This window comes from Scardinius erythrophthalmus (assembly GCF_964197995.2).
Source record: "Scardinius erythrophthalmus genome assembly, chromosome: 1".
Taxonomy (NCBI): Eukaryota; Metazoa; Chordata; class Actinopteri; order Cypriniformes; family Leuciscidae; genus Scardinius; species Scardinius erythrophthalmus.
Window position 1 is genome coordinate 41,628,301 of NC_138221.1, and position 16,862 is coordinate 41,645,162.

At 39.3% G+C, this 16,862-nt stretch overlaps 1 protein-coding gene across 2 annotated transcripts; it reads right to left on the reverse strand.

Moving 5' to 3' along the window:
* Positions 1–2,001: 2,001 nt before the first annotated feature.
* traf7 (TNF receptor-associated factor 7) lies at positions 2,002–16,648 on the reverse strand. 2 transcript variants are annotated; one of them, XM_081378260.1, is made up of 21 exons: positions 16,485–16,648; positions 15,349–15,481; positions 15,194–15,251; positions 14,763–14,848; positions 12,376–12,492; positions 12,145–12,237; positions 11,841–11,874; positions 10,762–10,945; positions 10,512–10,646; positions 9,233–9,450; positions 9,068–9,141; positions 8,924–8,972; positions 8,710–8,837; positions 8,534–8,616; positions 8,314–8,353; positions 6,916–7,032; positions 6,394–6,516; positions 5,139–5,258; positions 4,876–5,007; positions 4,675–4,794; positions 2,002–3,964 (listed from the first exon to the last, which is right to left on the reverse strand). In XM_081378260.1, exons 2-21 carry the CDS (start codon positions 15,442–15,444, stop codon positions 3,950–3,952), a joined length of 2,022 nt encoding a protein of 673 aa, XP_081234386.1. In that variant the 5' UTR covers positions 15,445–15,481; positions 16,485–16,648; the 3' UTR covers positions 2,002–3,949. The 2 variants fall into 2 exon arrangements, with proteins under 2 accessions (XP_081234386.1, XP_081234387.1); XM_081378261.1 differs by having other exon boundaries at positions 16,273–16,494.
* Positions 16,649–16,862: the final 214 nt, after the last annotated feature.

Consider the following 16,862-nt stretch of genomic DNA (forward strand, 5'->3'; position numbering starts at 1 on the left):
TCTGATTTGGCGAGGCGTGACCTCATCCTTGGACATCTCTATGCTTAAGTCATCTGCAGAAAGGGGATACACAGTGTAGGCCTTGAAGTCAAAGTCAATAGCCATTTTACTTCCACGATGAAATGCATTTCCAGGCCATACAGCAAATGCTAGAAAATATACAATGATTCTGTTCTTTGGCAATTTAAAGTAGGTACTGAATACCAAAATAGCTATTTAGCTATTGATTAGCATTATGCAATAGCCTGTGCGCCCTAAGTGAAGATTAAGACAAACTCATTTTTCTTAGGAATAAAGTGTCAATGATTGTGCATTAAGAAAGTAAATAGTCATGTTGACTTGTACTACACGAGTGACCTGAGAAACACAGGCGAGAACGAGGTACACGGGTCCAGTGACGGTTGGCGGTTTTCGGAAGGTTGGACGTCAGGAAGCACAAAGTGAGAAAGTTGCAAATGTGTGTGTGTGTGAGTGGCATAAAAACAGCAATCGAAAAGAAACATGCATGTAAGGTGTTATGGACTGACAGTGTAGTGAACTAACAAGGATTTTGCAAACATTAATGTAGCTTGATGCTCAGCATCTCCACCCCCTGGTCAGTGAGCTTGGACAGGTGTGTTTCCACTGGAAGCCTGCATGCAGTCTAATCTCAGCACATTGCGCAGTGGCTGTTTAAGAGTGTGAATGTACCATGGTGTGCCTGCTTTGTATTGCATTCCCCCCAGTATCATCCAGACAGACATTTCCTTAATGACCAAAGTAAGAGCACTAGTCCAAGATGCAATTAAGCTTGGGTCCATAAAAACATAGCAGTATCTAGGTTAAACATATTCACTGAGACTCACATTAAGTGACTTTTACAGGGACATATTGAGGGTAGAATGAGTGATGCTTTTACAGTTTGGTCTCTGTGGACATGAGATGTTTCCAGATGCCATGTTCACTCATTCATGGTGAGGGCACAGTTTGCTGTTATGACAGCACCAAACCTCTTGCAAGCCTCTGAATGTCATTATCTCATTGCCAGCAAACTCACAGTCTCTCATTACTTAACCATCTTTGTTGCCATGACAATCTGCCTGCTCATTATTAGAATCGTCACAGTATCAAAATGATCTTAAATGTGAATTTAAGAAAGGGCCCAAAGGAAGGGGAACATGAGCAAGAAAAATAGTTGTGTAGGTCCCACAATGCTTTACACACTTTCAGTAGCTCCATATATACTTAATCCCTTCCCCGGTTCTCAAAAAAAAAAAGAGAAGAAAAAAAGAATATTTGTAATATTTAAGTTATTAACAGAGATTATTATAGATGTTTTCAAAAAGTATTTAATGATGCAGCATCAAGAGGGCTTGTTGATGAAACTGCAAATATTTGAGACAAAAGTGTCTTCTTGGCTCAAAGAGTTTTAAATGAATTGTAAATGGTCATTTTTTTAGAACTCCAGTTTTCTTTTTTAAGGTAACTTTTTGTGATAAGTTTTTTGACTGCCATGTCTTCAGATGAAATAAGTTGTATATTATGCAATGTTACGTTTTTTTAAAACATGTATGTGCCTTGCTTTAGTTCTTTTCATTTTGTCTTTCATGTTTGAACAATGTGTAGGGGATATGTGGCCGGTCTCAGCTTTCGTCCACCAGATGTTCAGAATTATATCCCTCTTTGTTGTGGTCTACTCTGTGGACAGAGTGCAGATGTCTGGCATGGGAATGGCTTTTATAAAAGCTTTATCATGCCTATCACTTCAAAGGACTGGGTGTCGATCCAGTGTTAATTGAGTAGTTACAACCCTGTCCCCACTTCTGTGTATATAGCTGGATGTTTGTCACTGTGAAATCATCCTTTTTTAAACTTGATTTCTCCACTTTAAAGTTCTCATTTCTGTCAGTTTCTTATTGTCATGTTTGCTTCTTTTTTTAATACCGGAGAAAAAAGAAAAGAAAAAAAAAAAACAATGAAAAATATTGAAATTCTGAAAACACTGAAGTCAGACTTGTTGTTGGTGCAAGATGTTATTTAATAATGAAAGCTGTTTTCAATTCCATCCTATTTGCAGAGACATTAAAAAAAGAAAAGAAATCTTCACTGCTCAGTGTGTGCAGGCTGTATATTGTGTTGATGTTCTGCCATTGACTTGTATGATACCTGCTGTGACTGGCATTGGGAACAGTGGTGTGCTTGCAGTGACTGCATCAACAGCCACCTGCTCTAAATAAACATTATATACAAACACTCTCATAGCCGTCCAATTACTGAAAACCAACAAGGCCAGCTGGAAACTGCTTAACACCAGTGTTTCATTCATTCACGTATATAATACTGAGCACTTGTCAAAAAATTTTTAAATTACAAGCTGGTACCAAAGGGTAATACAACCCTTCACAGATTTATTTGATATAACTGAATATGTATTAAGGACACTAGAGGGAGTCAACGGCACGTTATGTGTGAATTAAAGATAGCGACTGAATATAAAAGACTCATGTACACTCAATACAAGCATTAAAAATCTGTCTTATGTATTTTATACAAGAAACTTATGATAGTTTGCATTTGAACATTTTAAACATCACATCCTGTCATAAGCTTAATGGGTGGGAAATATGGGAACAACACTGCTGAAATCGGTTCATTACTCCCATAATTGTCCTATTTGTGTGGAGCTGGATTGAGTAGCTCCATGCCACTAAAAGGCACTGTGATATCCAAAATAGCAGCTGTTGTTCTGCCTTTTGTCTTAATTTAGCATTGACTTACCTAGTACGCTTCAAATTAAAGGGATAGTTCACTGAAAAATGAAATTTCAATCAATTTACTCGCTTCTTTGGAACAAAGATATTTTGACAAATTTTGATAACCAAACAGCTTTGGTGCCCATTAACTTGTATGGGGAAAAACCCAAATTCTCTCAAATTACATATTTCATCTAAGATATCATATCTTAGGAATCATAGGAACAGCATGAAAACAGTTTCATTCTTTTTTTCTTTTTTGGGTGAACTGTCACTTTAAGCAGAGAGGAACTCAACCTCACACTGAACGCAAGATTATGTTCCCCTCCATTCACCTCATTGTTCCTTCAAAGTTATCCTGGGATGCTCAGTGATAATGAATTAAGTGCCTTACATTTGAACTTTCTGTACAAAATGATTTAGTAAGGAAATCCTTTGGTAAGGAAACATTGCAGTATTTACACAAGCATGATGGATGATTAGGTCATTACACCGTCATACAAAGGTTTCACATCAGTCAACAGGCAGTTAGAAAATATCTGAGCGGTTCTGGGCGTTCAGTTGGCACTGTCAAATCGGAAATAAAAACATGGGCACTGTGTTGTCAATGCTCTGCTGTTTCAGGCCCAAGTTGGTTTAGTGTAGGTCTTCATTCAGCCCTGGGATGATGGTCACTCCATGCATCTCCACCGGCATCAGACTGAAGCTTAGGCACTCACTTAGTCATGAGACTGTGACTCACAAGGTTCAACAGTCATCGCAACATTTCCGTGGTCTCCTGGGAACATGACCTTGGACTGGATTCAGCTTCATTTGGAATCAAGTTGAAGTCTTACCAAATCTAAATCATACTTTTGTAGGAAAAGCGTATAAAATACAGTGTTGCTCAGTGTTGGCTGCGCTCCGCTGGGTGTTACTAAAGACTGCAGGTTTGGAGGTTCTGTTTGCTGTCGAAATGTGTCCGGTATGTGGAAAGCAAACAAGCACCATCCATCCAGCAAATAAACCCAGACGACATTTTACTGCAAAGTTCACACGGGACAGATACCCGGGGTTCACAGGGTCAAAAATAAAAACATTTCCCGTCCAATGTATGTTGCAATGTTCTCTTGAATAATATTATTCATACTCGTATATAAGTCTGAGCATCAGAGTTCATGTTGGTTCTGAGTTTCATGGGATTTGTAATAATAACTAATAATGCTCAGAAGTCATGTTTAGCATGTCCACACCTGAGGAAAGGAAACAGAATCCACTGTTAGTGCTCATATACAGAGATACACAGATATACAGCCAGTAGAAAATGGATCAAGGAATGGTGTAAACAGTGTTGCTCAGCTGCTTTTAAAATAGCAATAGCAATCATCTTTGAGTAACGGTGTAGTGTCATCAAAAGTAACGGACGTTTTTAACAGCACATACTGATGAAATAATCAAGTCCGATTAATTCTTTAACAACAACAATCCACGTAAGGGCTGTCACGATTCCTCGATTAAATTTGAGTCCTTGATTTTAAAAAGTCCTCGATTGCAATTTAACAGTGTCGAGTAACCGGAAAAATACCTGAAGCTGCATTATTAGATCGTTTTCTAAGGCTGCACGATGTATTAAAACCATACTATAGCATAGTGCTATTGTGAATTCACAAAGGCTGCGATTCAATTAAATAAATATGCCCTGTGGGTTCTATATATATATATATATAGATATATAGTAAATGCTTCTCCACATCAACTGCTATCATTTACATGCGCATCTCTTTTGTTCGGGTTGCTTGTAACGCAATGTGTGCCATTTCATCAGATTTGTAAGGTAAATTATTTAAAAACCTACGCCAACACAGGAGAATACATCAGTATGTTTCTAAATATGCAAACTGCCAGATTTGGCAAGCTACGGTTTCAAAGCTGCATCCCAAAACTGGTTGTAAGAGCCTCTGACCTTCACTGTGCTGTCTACAGCTCCAGAGAACAGTCTTCCTCTGGATACAGCGAGTGCCGTCACACTGCCCTGGTGCCGCAGCAGAGTCTGGGTGCAGATCATGTTGTCCATGCTCCACACCTGCACAGGTAAAACAATCAATGCATTAGAGGTTTCACAAATCCCCCCATTTCACATCCCATACCCAAGCCTTGTCCTTACCCTGAGAGAGCGATCATAGGAGGCACTAAACACTTTGGTCTGATCAGGGGTGGAGATGACGGCTAGGGCGTACACTGTGCCCACGTGGCCCGTAAGCGTCCGCACCTGTTCTTTGGACTCAATGTCCCAAACCTAGTTCATATCAGAAATATCAGAAGTATCAGAAATCGCAATGTTAAAAATGTCCTGACATTTCCAGGTTGTCCATGACCATTACTCTCATATGTAAAGCCCTGCAAAGCGTAGCCATTAATACTTCTTACATGTATGAGGTTCTCATAGGTGCCACAAACTATATGGTGGTTGGTGACTGCAATGGAGTACACACTGCCTCCAGAGGTCTGGAGCACATGCACACACTCCAGAGAACGGATGTCCCAGATCTGAGGGGAAAGAGCATACAGACCATTTCACAAAAATCCATTTCATTTATTCACTCTAGACAGTATGCAAGTTTTGCATGATATGTTAAAGAACGTGTTCAGATTCATAAAAAAATAAATAAAAAATTACTAGTGGAGAACTACACTACTCCTAATCCTGTAGAGAGATTCTCCATGGATCAACCAATCAGAGAACTCACTGTTACCAAGAAGACGAGAAGAGTGCCAAAAAAGCTCAGCAGCCACCCACTCAGTGGAGCAGGGGAATAACTGAGTCGGTCTCCCTTCACTCTCAATTTAAAACAACTTAAAGACTTAAACTTTGATCACTGTTGTATTCTATAGTAGCGTGTTTGTGTTCATTCTTTCACTTTGTGAGCATCTGCCTGTAGACTGCTTCCTGCCTGCAATCTCTGGAGCCATAATTAGACAACTTGAGACAAGCGGCTCGGGTTTATCGGTCTTATCTGTTTTAAAAACAACTCGGAGAGCTGTTCTCGTTTTTACCAGTTAGACTGAACACTAAAGGAATTCATGAGAACAGCTTCCAATCTGAACTTTTTGAGCAATTTGAACAATTTGAGTAATACAAAAGTGTCTAATCCATTGAATTAATAAAACTAACATTTTTATATTTATATACAGTACATTCTACTGTACAATAGGTCCCTTTAAGGCAAGTCATTTCACTCAGCGGCCATCTTTGAAACGCCTCTCGGGCAGCTGTTTCAGTCAAGCAAGTGCCGTTTCTATCTCTCTAAATAGAGAAACTCTTCCAAGCTTTTAATTAAATTTCATATTTGAAATCACCAGCAAAATCTGACAACTGTCTAATGAATTGTTTCTAAATGGTCAAATCATGACAAAAAAAAGCCAATGCCATTCACAGAGTCGCACAGTAATACTTAATTTAATATTTACAGGAACTAGTCCAGATCTCGATTTGATTAAGTGTACAGCCCCACTTTTGTTTTTACATCTTTCAGATCTTACAGATTCTGCAAGGATTTCTGTCAAAACTGACCATATAATTAATCAACCTGCATATTGTCCTTTATTATATGGACTGGGCGTTCCTGAAGCAACTGACAGAGCTGTTTTCTATTTAAGCAGTTCAAAGTTTAACACTTCTAACCTTTATGGTTTGATAAGATCCACTGTACAGATGATTCTGAGAAGCAACCAGAGCTCGAACCCAGTGATTCAAGCCAGTCAATTCCTTCTTTAGCTTTAGCTCAGTGCCCACAATATCCCACACCTACAGAGAGAGAGAGAAAGAAAGATGTTTCAACACTCAAAGAACATCCAGAATTGGCAAACTGGAAAGTCCCAGAGATGAGATCATTCTACAGTTAAGCCTCCACCCCCACATTCCTCCCACACATCACCATGGTGATATTAGCACAGCGTGTGCTCTTCAGACGAGCTCTCAGAGCCAAGTGGACCTAATTCTGCTCCACTCGTGCCTCAGTAACCCAAGTCAGTGCTTTTCTCTTCTCTGCTGGAGCACCGATCGTATCTCCACATCACTTTAAGAAAACCGTACACAGCTAACGTGCACTTCAGCAAATGGGGCAGAATAAAGCTCAATATTAGCTGCTTGATCGGGCTCGTGTCTGCAGACACGCACATCTTTTCTTCAGCAGGCACCACTGACCTTAATGGCCTTGAGAGAGCCGCTGAAGAGCATGTTGTGAGAGGACACCAGAGTGCACACAGGGTTGTCATGTGCCCGGATAGTGTTCACTTTCTGCAGGGTCTGGATATCCCAAACCTGAGGAAGAGCAAGTGCATATCTGCATTAGATTTACATGGACCGTGTCATGAACAGGGATGTGCCAGACTAGTCGATTAAACTATATTGCTGCTGCTAGTCGACTTGGAAATACTAGTCGTTTCCTTTTTTCTTGTTGCACATTTAATGTTTTGCTTTATATTTTTTATACACATATAATTAAAATTACTGTCATGGTAATGTTACATTTTAAAATTAACATTTTAAAAAGTGTATCTCTGGAGCAGAAAACAGATTTTCTTTTCTCTCTGACACTTGCAGCGGGTTCAGAGAAATGCCCACTCGGAAGCTGAACAAAGTGAAGGGAGTATTTTGAAAGCCTACACAAAACTTCTCCGTTTTCTTCTAAGCTGCTTGCTACTGCCGGGTATGAGAGACAAAACAGTATGAAATTTTATATCGGAATAAAGGAGAAACATTATGAATGAAAGTTACTTGACACTTGAACAGTTGCTATATCAACACCCTAACGAAGAGAGTACGCTTAAATAATTTATAGTTGTCAGCACAAATCAAGCTTTTCATGCGATTTTGCCTAAAATTTGTTAAAATAGTCCGAGTGACTACAGTGGCTCAACCTTAAGTTTATCAAATGACGAGAATACTTTTCGTGCGCAAAAAAACACAAAAATAACGACTTTATTCAACCATCTCTTCTCTTCCATGTTACTCCCTAAGCTGTTGACGTAGTGTAACAGCGCAGCGCTTCTGGGTTGTATGTCAGAACGTAGGCTCACTATTGGCCGACGCTCTGACGTTCAACCCAGAAGCGCTGCGCTGTTACACTACGTGAACTCACTCAAGAGGCCCACACAGAAGAAAATGAATAGTTGAATGAAGTCGTTATTTTCGTTTTTTTGCGCACAAAAAGTATTCTCGTCGCTTGATAAAGGTTGAGCCACTGTAGTCACTTGGACTATTTTAACAATGTCTTTACTAACTTTTCTGGACCGGCAGATGCAATTACCAAGCAGCCTATGAAGGAGTGAGACAGCTCTCAGATTTCACCAAAAATATCTTAATTTGTGTTCCGAAGATGAACTAAAGTCTTACGGGGTTGGAACAAGATGAGGGTGAGTAATTAATGACAGAATTTTCCATTTTTGGGTGAACTAACCCTTTAACGTTTAAACTGAAATTTTGAAACAGACTAGTTGACTAGTCTAATCCCCAACCCTTTAATGAAATTAGTCGTTGCGCACATCCCTAGTCATGAACAGGCCTGATATGAAATGAAATATGCATTTCAGGAACACTCACAATGATCGTGCAGTCAGCTGAGCCACTGTACAGCTTGTTCCTGCAGCAGAAAGGAGAAAAGAATATATAAGATCTCCTGTCCACTTAAAGCCAACATGAAACATTTGCAAAAATGGTCAATTTTTATTTCTAGTTGTAACATTTAATACACTACACTGACTGGCAAGGAAAAGTCGTTTCAGATTTCGATGAAAGATTATGTATTCCTCCAAATACTTACCCCTGAATGCACAATGCCAGCACTATGCCATCATGGCCCTCTAGGGTCTTCTGGCACTTGTATGTGGTGCATGTGTCCCAAACCTATGTTGAACACAGAAGTACAGAAGATTTATCTGGTTGAAGAGGGATCCTCAGAAACCAAAGGGACAGCTTGCTGATGGCAGGTGGAATTACCTTGATGGACTTATCTGATGACCCACTAAAGAGAAGATCACCGGTAGAATACACACACAGACACCACACTGGACCCTGGTGGCCCACAAATGTACCCTTGCATTTGAAGATCTGCTGCGGGTCATAGGCTGCAAAACATTTCATACAGTCAGATGATGACATATTTCATAATATTCACAGAAACTAGGAGCATAAATGAGAACGAGACACTCACAGCCCAGTATACCCATATTGAGCCTGGCATTGATGTGGGACAGTTCATCCTGCAAAAAGAAGGGATGAGTTAGAAAGCTCTTAATACTGGAACACCAAAACTGTACGTCTCAATTTGGTAAAACCAGAGCAAAAATAGACCAACATTCAGCATGGAAGCATCTCGTCGGAACTCCATCAGATCTTCACTGAGCTTGCTCTGATTCTCATCCAGCACATCTGCCACATTAGCACAAGAAAACAACAACAATTTGACCACTTTTGGCTTAAAAAACAGTTAAGAGGTTAAGAATTAGCTTTGTTTCCTCACCGAACTTGAGCTCCAAGTTCTTCTCCAGCTGGTCTAGTTTCTCAGAGAGTTTGCCCAGCATGGAGCGCAGGAACGAGATGTCCTGGTCCTTCTGCGCCAGTGTCACCTGCATCTCATGGAATCTGTCATCCGTCTGCTGGAGAAACTCCTTCAGCCCCTCGAACTTGCACACCTCCAGGTGCGTCTCATATGTATCCTGATTCCCAATAAAGGTGCAACTGGAGAAAAGTCGGCAGTGGTAAATTCAATGTTGTTTAATTTCCTTGTTATGTGTAACATCATCTATGGAACTGAAGGAAAGAATTAGGGTTGGGCGATGTCCCCTAAATTGGCAGTTGACGATGTTTACAGTAAAACATCGCGATGGACGATGATATCGTCGGGGGGGGGGGGGGTGCTGACGATCACGAAGAGACAGGGATAGTGCACATTGTAGCTACTTACATCTACTGTGTTTACGCCACGGGAATACTCGACTTGGCATTTTGAAATATTTCTCTGTTTATTTTTTTATTTTCGCGCAACCGAAGACAAAGACTACTTGACCATGTTGCGCTCGGAGCGCGCGCGCACCATCCTGTCAGTAGAATTCAGTTCTCTTTCGCGACTTATCGTGCTTTTAATATTTCTTTTCAATAGCACATCCTGCTCTTTTCTTTCTCATTCATGTTTTGTTATGAACTTTACATAATCGTCAACTGAAATCTGTGCGGATTATCAACAATACGATACATTTATGACATAAAGGTCTCTGTGGCAAAAGTGAAAGTACCAGCGGCCAACGGGTGAAATGTTTCTCTTTGCACAGCAAAGCACCCGTTTCAATAAAAGGATATATTAAAGTTTATAAAGCCTACTTTTACATTTTCATTGCTGTTTTAAAATTAATTTCGCCATCACCTTAAACAAGCTGTTCTGCTTGAATCCCAGTGCAGGAGCTGTAACTGTTAGGTTACCACAGAAACGTAAGCGTTTGGTTGATTACTGTGGTGACTCGTGACACTCGCGAACAGCACTGAACACACACGTCTTCATTTTTTTTTATCGTTTGTTGGTAAAGGGTGAGAGACCTTGCGAGCCACACGAGCCATAGGTTCCCAACCACTGGTGTACACACGAAAACGAACTGCCGTGAGACTGGGCTGGTCTGACAGGGTGGGGGGCGTGGCATCACGATGGTGGCTCTCCATCGTGATGTCGGTCAGCCATCACGATGGACGATAATATCGTCCATCGGCACAACCCTAGAAAGAATGTTAGCCTTTTCAAACTTCCATACCCATATTTAGAATGAGGGCACTTGATGTGTTCACACTCTTTCAGATGGGCTTCCAGGTTCATGGTGAGCAGTGGAGGGCAGTTGGGGTTGTTGGGACAGCGAACAGGTCTGTAGTCACAGCTTACTTCATGATCTCTGCCACACAAACACACACACAATACAGCGTAATTAAAACCCCTTTGCATAACTATGTCACAAAAACAGAAATCAAAAGCTGACATTGTGAAAAGAAATGAACATGCATACTCACTTCCTGGTGCTGAGCTTTATGGTGAAAGGACAGCCAAGTGGGTCAACCTCAAAGGCACCGGGCTTGCCTGAGGCAGCTGGCCGACAGCCGTACTTGCAGTGGATGAAAAGCTCACCAATTTGCTCAGCCACCGCTATGTTATTCACTACCACTGTTAGCTTGGAGTTGTCCACAGGGCATTTATCTGTGGAACCACAAGGTTATTAGCAAAACAAAATAGTTACCCTATGTTGAAAACATTTCTCAAATAAAGAGTGTGAAATGACAGCATAGAAAGGAAATGAAACAGGAACAGAGCTAGAGACCTGCACTCGTAACTTAAGGCCACTCCTGCTAATGGCAAGCAAATTTAGAAATTGTACATAAATATTCAGATAAATTTCAGAAAGAATTTAGACCCCTTATTTTTTCACATTTTATCTTGCAGCCCTATGCTAAAATGTCAATCTGCACTCCATGCTTGATTAATGGCAAAGCATAAACAGATTTATGATAACTTTGCAAATGTATTAAAAAGAAAATAAAACCTGAAATGTTAATATTTCTTATCAGCTATGTAAAGTTATTTCACATTATTTTTCATATTTCAGATTTATATTTTTGTCTCTGTGACCATAAAACTATCAACCTCACAAAAAAGTCAAGACACTGATTTCTAGATGGAAATAAGTTTGTATAATATTGTAGACAGTTACAATATTCCATTTTCAATACATGATTATCGTGGCCAAAACATTTCATGATAATGATATTAATCACAATATATATAGAAATCTAAAAGAGCAAAAACAACGTAACGCTATCAGTCAAATTCATCTTTAACTTTGTTTATTTTGTGTGTTCTCTCTTTTGGCAATGAATCACATCAATGAATGAATCATATTACGACACTCCTAGTTACGCCTCTTCTCTTCAACTATTGTTCATTCAACTGATGTTAAGTTTCCTAATAAAGGTACTAGCCAACTGTAATTTTTAATTGTGATTGTGGAAATTGTGTTGAGCCCTCTCTGTACTAACAGTCATCATGAGAAAGGTGAAAGCAAGACAAATGCGTAGAATAAAAATGCTATGCTTACCTGAGGTCAGGGCACATCGCCTGCAGAATGTGTGCTGAGGTGACAGAGGAAGAGGAAGAAAGCACAATGAGAGTGAATAAGAGCTGAATTTTACTTTTTCATCTACTCAGCTATTTTAAGTGTAATTCATCTCTCAACAGACACTTGTATTTTGGTGTTCAACAGCCTGACAGTGCCGTAGGAAACGGGTCAATGAGGCGTGCTGTTCACGGCCCAAACAGGAAATCAATACATGGCCTGAAACCAGATCATGAACGACAGCCCCATCCTGAGGGAGAGGTGAGGGGACGGCTGGCTGACTCACCCCGCAGGTCGTGATGACGGGGTCCTTGAACACGCTGCAGCACAGCTGGCAACAAAGCTTAACTGAGGGCTGCTCTGCAAACACCTGCGGCTCCTGGGTAAGAAAAGAGAGCAAGGGCGAGAGAGAGAGAAAGTCAATCTCCTGCTGGGCAAAGGTGCATGTCTGTCAGCCTTTCGCGTCACCACGCTAGATCAACATGTGAAAAGGAAACAGAAGATTGCTGACACTCACTGTGTCTTCCTCTTCCTCGTGCAGGGAAAAGGTGGAGCGCAACGACATGTTGGACTCGGAGTGCAGGGAGCGAATCGAGATGGCAGAGTCTGAGCGACGAGGGGTACTGATGGGCGGCTGCAGGGACAGAGTCAGTTTATTTGTTTTTTTTTGTTTTAAGTTTTTTCAATGACATCTGGAAGGTATTCCAGAAAGCAGATTATGTGACACATCCGGGTAAGTGTGCAGATAAGTAAAAAGATTACCGTAACTTCCAAAAACTGAGGTGACTTACAGGGCATACAAGTAGCCAAAGCAAATCATTCTCTGAACATAACCTCCTCCGGAGAAGTATTACATATATATACATGCCCTATTGATGAGGCTTCAGTGGCCGTGACAGATATTTGCACAATATTATATTATATAGTTATATTTTTTCTAAAATTATAAAGCACTATTATAACAAAGCAATGATTATTATATTTTTTTATCTATTTATTTTATTGTCATCTCACACATCATGGATCTGCATTCAACAGGTTCTTTTTTTATTTCTATAAGAAACGGACATCTCATCTTACAAAAAAAGTAGAAGCAAAATGGCTAAACATAAACAAAACTATACAACCATATTATCTGTGCAAGCAAAGACTGTTTTTTTAGTTCAAGCAATCCTTTTTTAAATATGTATTTAAATTTTTTATTTTAATATTTAGCAAAAAACAAAATTTTAATATATAATTCCTAAAAAACTGATTAAATGTTATAAGATAAAAGATTGAAAAATAATTGTAGGTGGCAATATGCACTAATAATGTTAATTGCTATTAAACAAAAAAAGTAGTAAGGCGTGAATCCCCTTAGTATCCGTTCCCATGGTGACTCATGGATTCGGTGCACTGTTGAGAAAGTCTTTCGCTGTGTCCAAAAATCGAATACTTCCCTACTGTATCATATGCGAAAAACAGTACGGCAAAAGAATAGTATGTATGAATACATAGTATTAGTAGGTGAAAAGTCACCGGATGACCTACTACTTGCCGTGATTCTGAAGAATGCCTTTGATAGATACTCTACTCTCCCATGGGGCCATGGGAGAGGATTTATGAATGGAAGAGAAGCGCTGATGCTGAACTGATGATGGTAGGTCAAGTGACCGTAACAACATGCTGAATGTAGTACATCCGAATTGCATTCATATTACCCATATTCATACTATATAGAAGAACATACCTTTTTAAAGGTCACAAAGTATTTGTGCATTCAAGTCATGTCGTAAAGATCGTTGTGGTGGCGTTCAACTCTTAAATACGAGTGGGAAGCTCGGGATTTTCACTAAGCCATGATCTTTACGAGTGAGAAACATGCCGGAATACCACAATGCTTAAAGGTATTTAGCTGTGATATTGTCAGGCTTTTCTATTTACAACGAAGTAAGCTACTTGCCTGCACAAAATATGATAGCATTATAATATGTAACGATAAAGTTTACAGTGCTTTAATAAATTAATTTAAAACATAAAAAAGCAAAACACACCTGATTCATTTTCTTCATTTTCTAGAAGTAGAGTTTAAGAACCTTGCTGTATTTTTGTGTAATTAATTGAGACAAAGTACACAGCCATCTTACTCCGACAAAAGTGATTTGAACTCACCTGCCGTCGTAAACACGACTTCCTATCTCGTAAATATGAACTTCCCAGGAGGACTTGAACGCACCATACATTCTAATTCAAATGTAGTACCTTCTCCATACGCGATTTCGGATGCAGCGTTTGTGTTTTCCCCATGAACACGCTCTGAGTTTACGGAACTTACTCATGGATTTTTGCATTTTTGGAACCGATAATCGCAAGAAAGGTTTGGGTTAATCAACCGGGAGTTATGTGACATTAAGTTAACCCTGCTTTCTGGAATACACACCTTGGCATTACAAAAAGCATGCCCCCTCTTTCCAAAATTCCACTCTACAAAGTAAGATGTGTTACCAAAATCATCAGTAGTAAAACAGATTTTGATACTGGATATGGTCCTTAACTAAAAAAATCTGATTTAACTACTTCCCGCTACTCATAAATAGGCGAGCTTTCCTGTGAATGTGCAAAACGATTGAAAAGAGGAGAGCACCTCAATGTCTTCTGATTCACTTACATTTGGTGGAAAAACAACACTGTGGTGTCTGTGAAAAACTAAACAATATACATTGCCACTCATAAACAGTCTAAAAATAATCAGAAAATAAATGCCTTTATCAAAAACTAAGAACTGCCCAAACAGTAATTCAGCTAACCCAAAAGCCCACAGTGACGCACGTCAGCAATGACAAAATTGAGAGGGTTTTGATTTCCATTGCTCAATATGTAAATGTGATTGGCTGTTTTGAAAAGAGATGGCGTCGTGATTACCATGCCATCATCGTCGTCACGAGGCGAGTAGGTCAGAGTGCTGGAGGTTGAAGGGGTTCTACGATGCTGTTTGTAATTGGTTTCCGCTGAAAAGAAAGCGCACAGTTACAAGCGACTGACTGAACCTTGTTGCTAGGCAAATGCTCACATGGATTTCTGTCCAATCAATGCTGATCTAGGTCATTTTTAACACCGGTAATTACTTTCATAGTGGTTTGAGGTACGACACTGATTCAAAATGTAAATGTAAGTCAACTTGATAATCTTTATTTTATTTTTTTAGGAATTTTAAAACGGCTGTACCATACATCATTTTTTTAATATTTTGTTTCCCTGAGGACCACTTAAAATGTTTGCCTTTTTTTTGTGCACTATTTTTGTTTTTAAATGCCTTTAATCTGACTCCAAGTAGTCCAAAAGATAATGCTGACCTTTTGCTACTTGAGGGACTGCTGGAAACGTGGATCCAAAACTAGCTTCCATTTTGGTCTGCATAGAAAGATTATGAGAGGAGAAAACAATGAGATTTTTTGCCACTGAAGTCTTCACATAACTCAATAAACGCAAGTACAGATCACACTCTTACCCGTTTGCTGATATCAGGTGAGGGGACAGTGATAGTGGCACCTGCCACAGATCCTTCTGAGAATCGATCGAAGCGTGACGGTTTACTACAGCTCATAATACAGCAAAGCCCTGTGGAAAAGATCAGCTGCAGCCTGTAGATGAAAGGGAAAAAATATCATATTATTACATATAATATATTATGTTATAAAACAAGATATTATGGTACATAGGCATGTCTGTGATATGCTATACTACTTCTAATACTATTGGAAGAAGCACTGTGCTCATTTTTGCTATTTAGGCCTAGATACTACATGGAATACCTATTTTATATGTATAAAAAAAATCAACCCACAGGATAATTTAAAATAAACTAGTAGTAAAATGTGATTAAAATGGTGAAAAACGTTTAAGAAATGGTGACCTGGTAGAGAACCAAAGATATACATCTTACAATATATTATTTTGACATTATTTTAAAATGCAAGTATTCATAGACACTTCTCCGTCAACTACCGATTCTCGAAACTGTGATGTTCACTCTTGTTATTATATATGTGTGAAATATATATATATATATATATCAAGCTGTGAAGACAATCACACATTTCCCGACAACACAGCGTTTCATCTGTCAAAATAAACAATGACGGAGACAGTATGTCAGCAGAACAGAAATGACAACTGGCACAACATTAATGCTTCAGTTTTCTTTGTGTCAAAAAATGGTGAGATTCAGAATGGTGCGATCACAAAAAATGCTGTTAAACTAGACAGCTAACGTTAACTGTTTTGATTCACAGCCAAGATTTTGTTAGCGGGTGATTGCGAAAAATGGGACAATGTCTTTTAAGCATCGGATTAAACGGTAATAAAACACATAATATGTTTATTACACTATATTAACAACAGCAAACATGTTAAAAGACAAGCCAGCACGTACGTTTGATGATGTACTAGTGATTCGCATGCCTAAAGTGAGCTGGCTAGCTGTGTTGGCTAGCTGACGAAGTTGGTTTTTCGAACAGCTTCAATAAAACATCGGATTTAGCTTTACGAAATGTAGTAAGATAGACCTCTAGCTCTGCTATAGAAAAGACAAGCTGACAAGATACATAGCGCAAGTCTATTTAGACAAACAATGTAGGTTCTCACCATTGATGCTAAATCAAAGTCTGCAGATGGTCCAATTTTAATCTTTCTCTCACACGCCCAGGCTCACACACCAAGGGATTGTGGGAAATGTATTGCGGAAGAGCAAATACGCTTCATTGTCGGGAATTGACCACAGTCTATGGAATTGACACAACAACAAGTTCCTGGAATATTCAAGAAGACGATCAGAACAATTCGGTTAAATCATGATTTACTCTATCATGAAGTCACTTTAAGAGTTTAACGTCAATTTACTATAGTTTCATAATGATTCATCTTAGTGAGTCGAATCTTTTGAATTCTGCAGGGTGCACCGCATTGAGTTATGTACTTGATTTGCTCAACTGATTCAACGCCAAGTCGTTCAGCAAGTCTTAT

Coding starts and splice junctions, on each gene's coding strand:
- traf7 (XM_081378260.1), bottom strand. CDS start 15,444: ATGAGCTGTAGTAAACCGTCACGCTTCGATCGATTCTCAGAAGGATCT. Junction 14,849..15,193: donor AGTCCCTCAAGTAGCAAAAG/GTCAGCATTATC, acceptor CTTTCTTTTCAG/CGGAAACCAATTACAAACAG. Junction 11,875..12,144: donor CCGTCATCACGACCTGCGGG/GTGAGTCAGCCA, acceptor CTGTCACCTCAG/CACACATTCTGCAGGCGATG.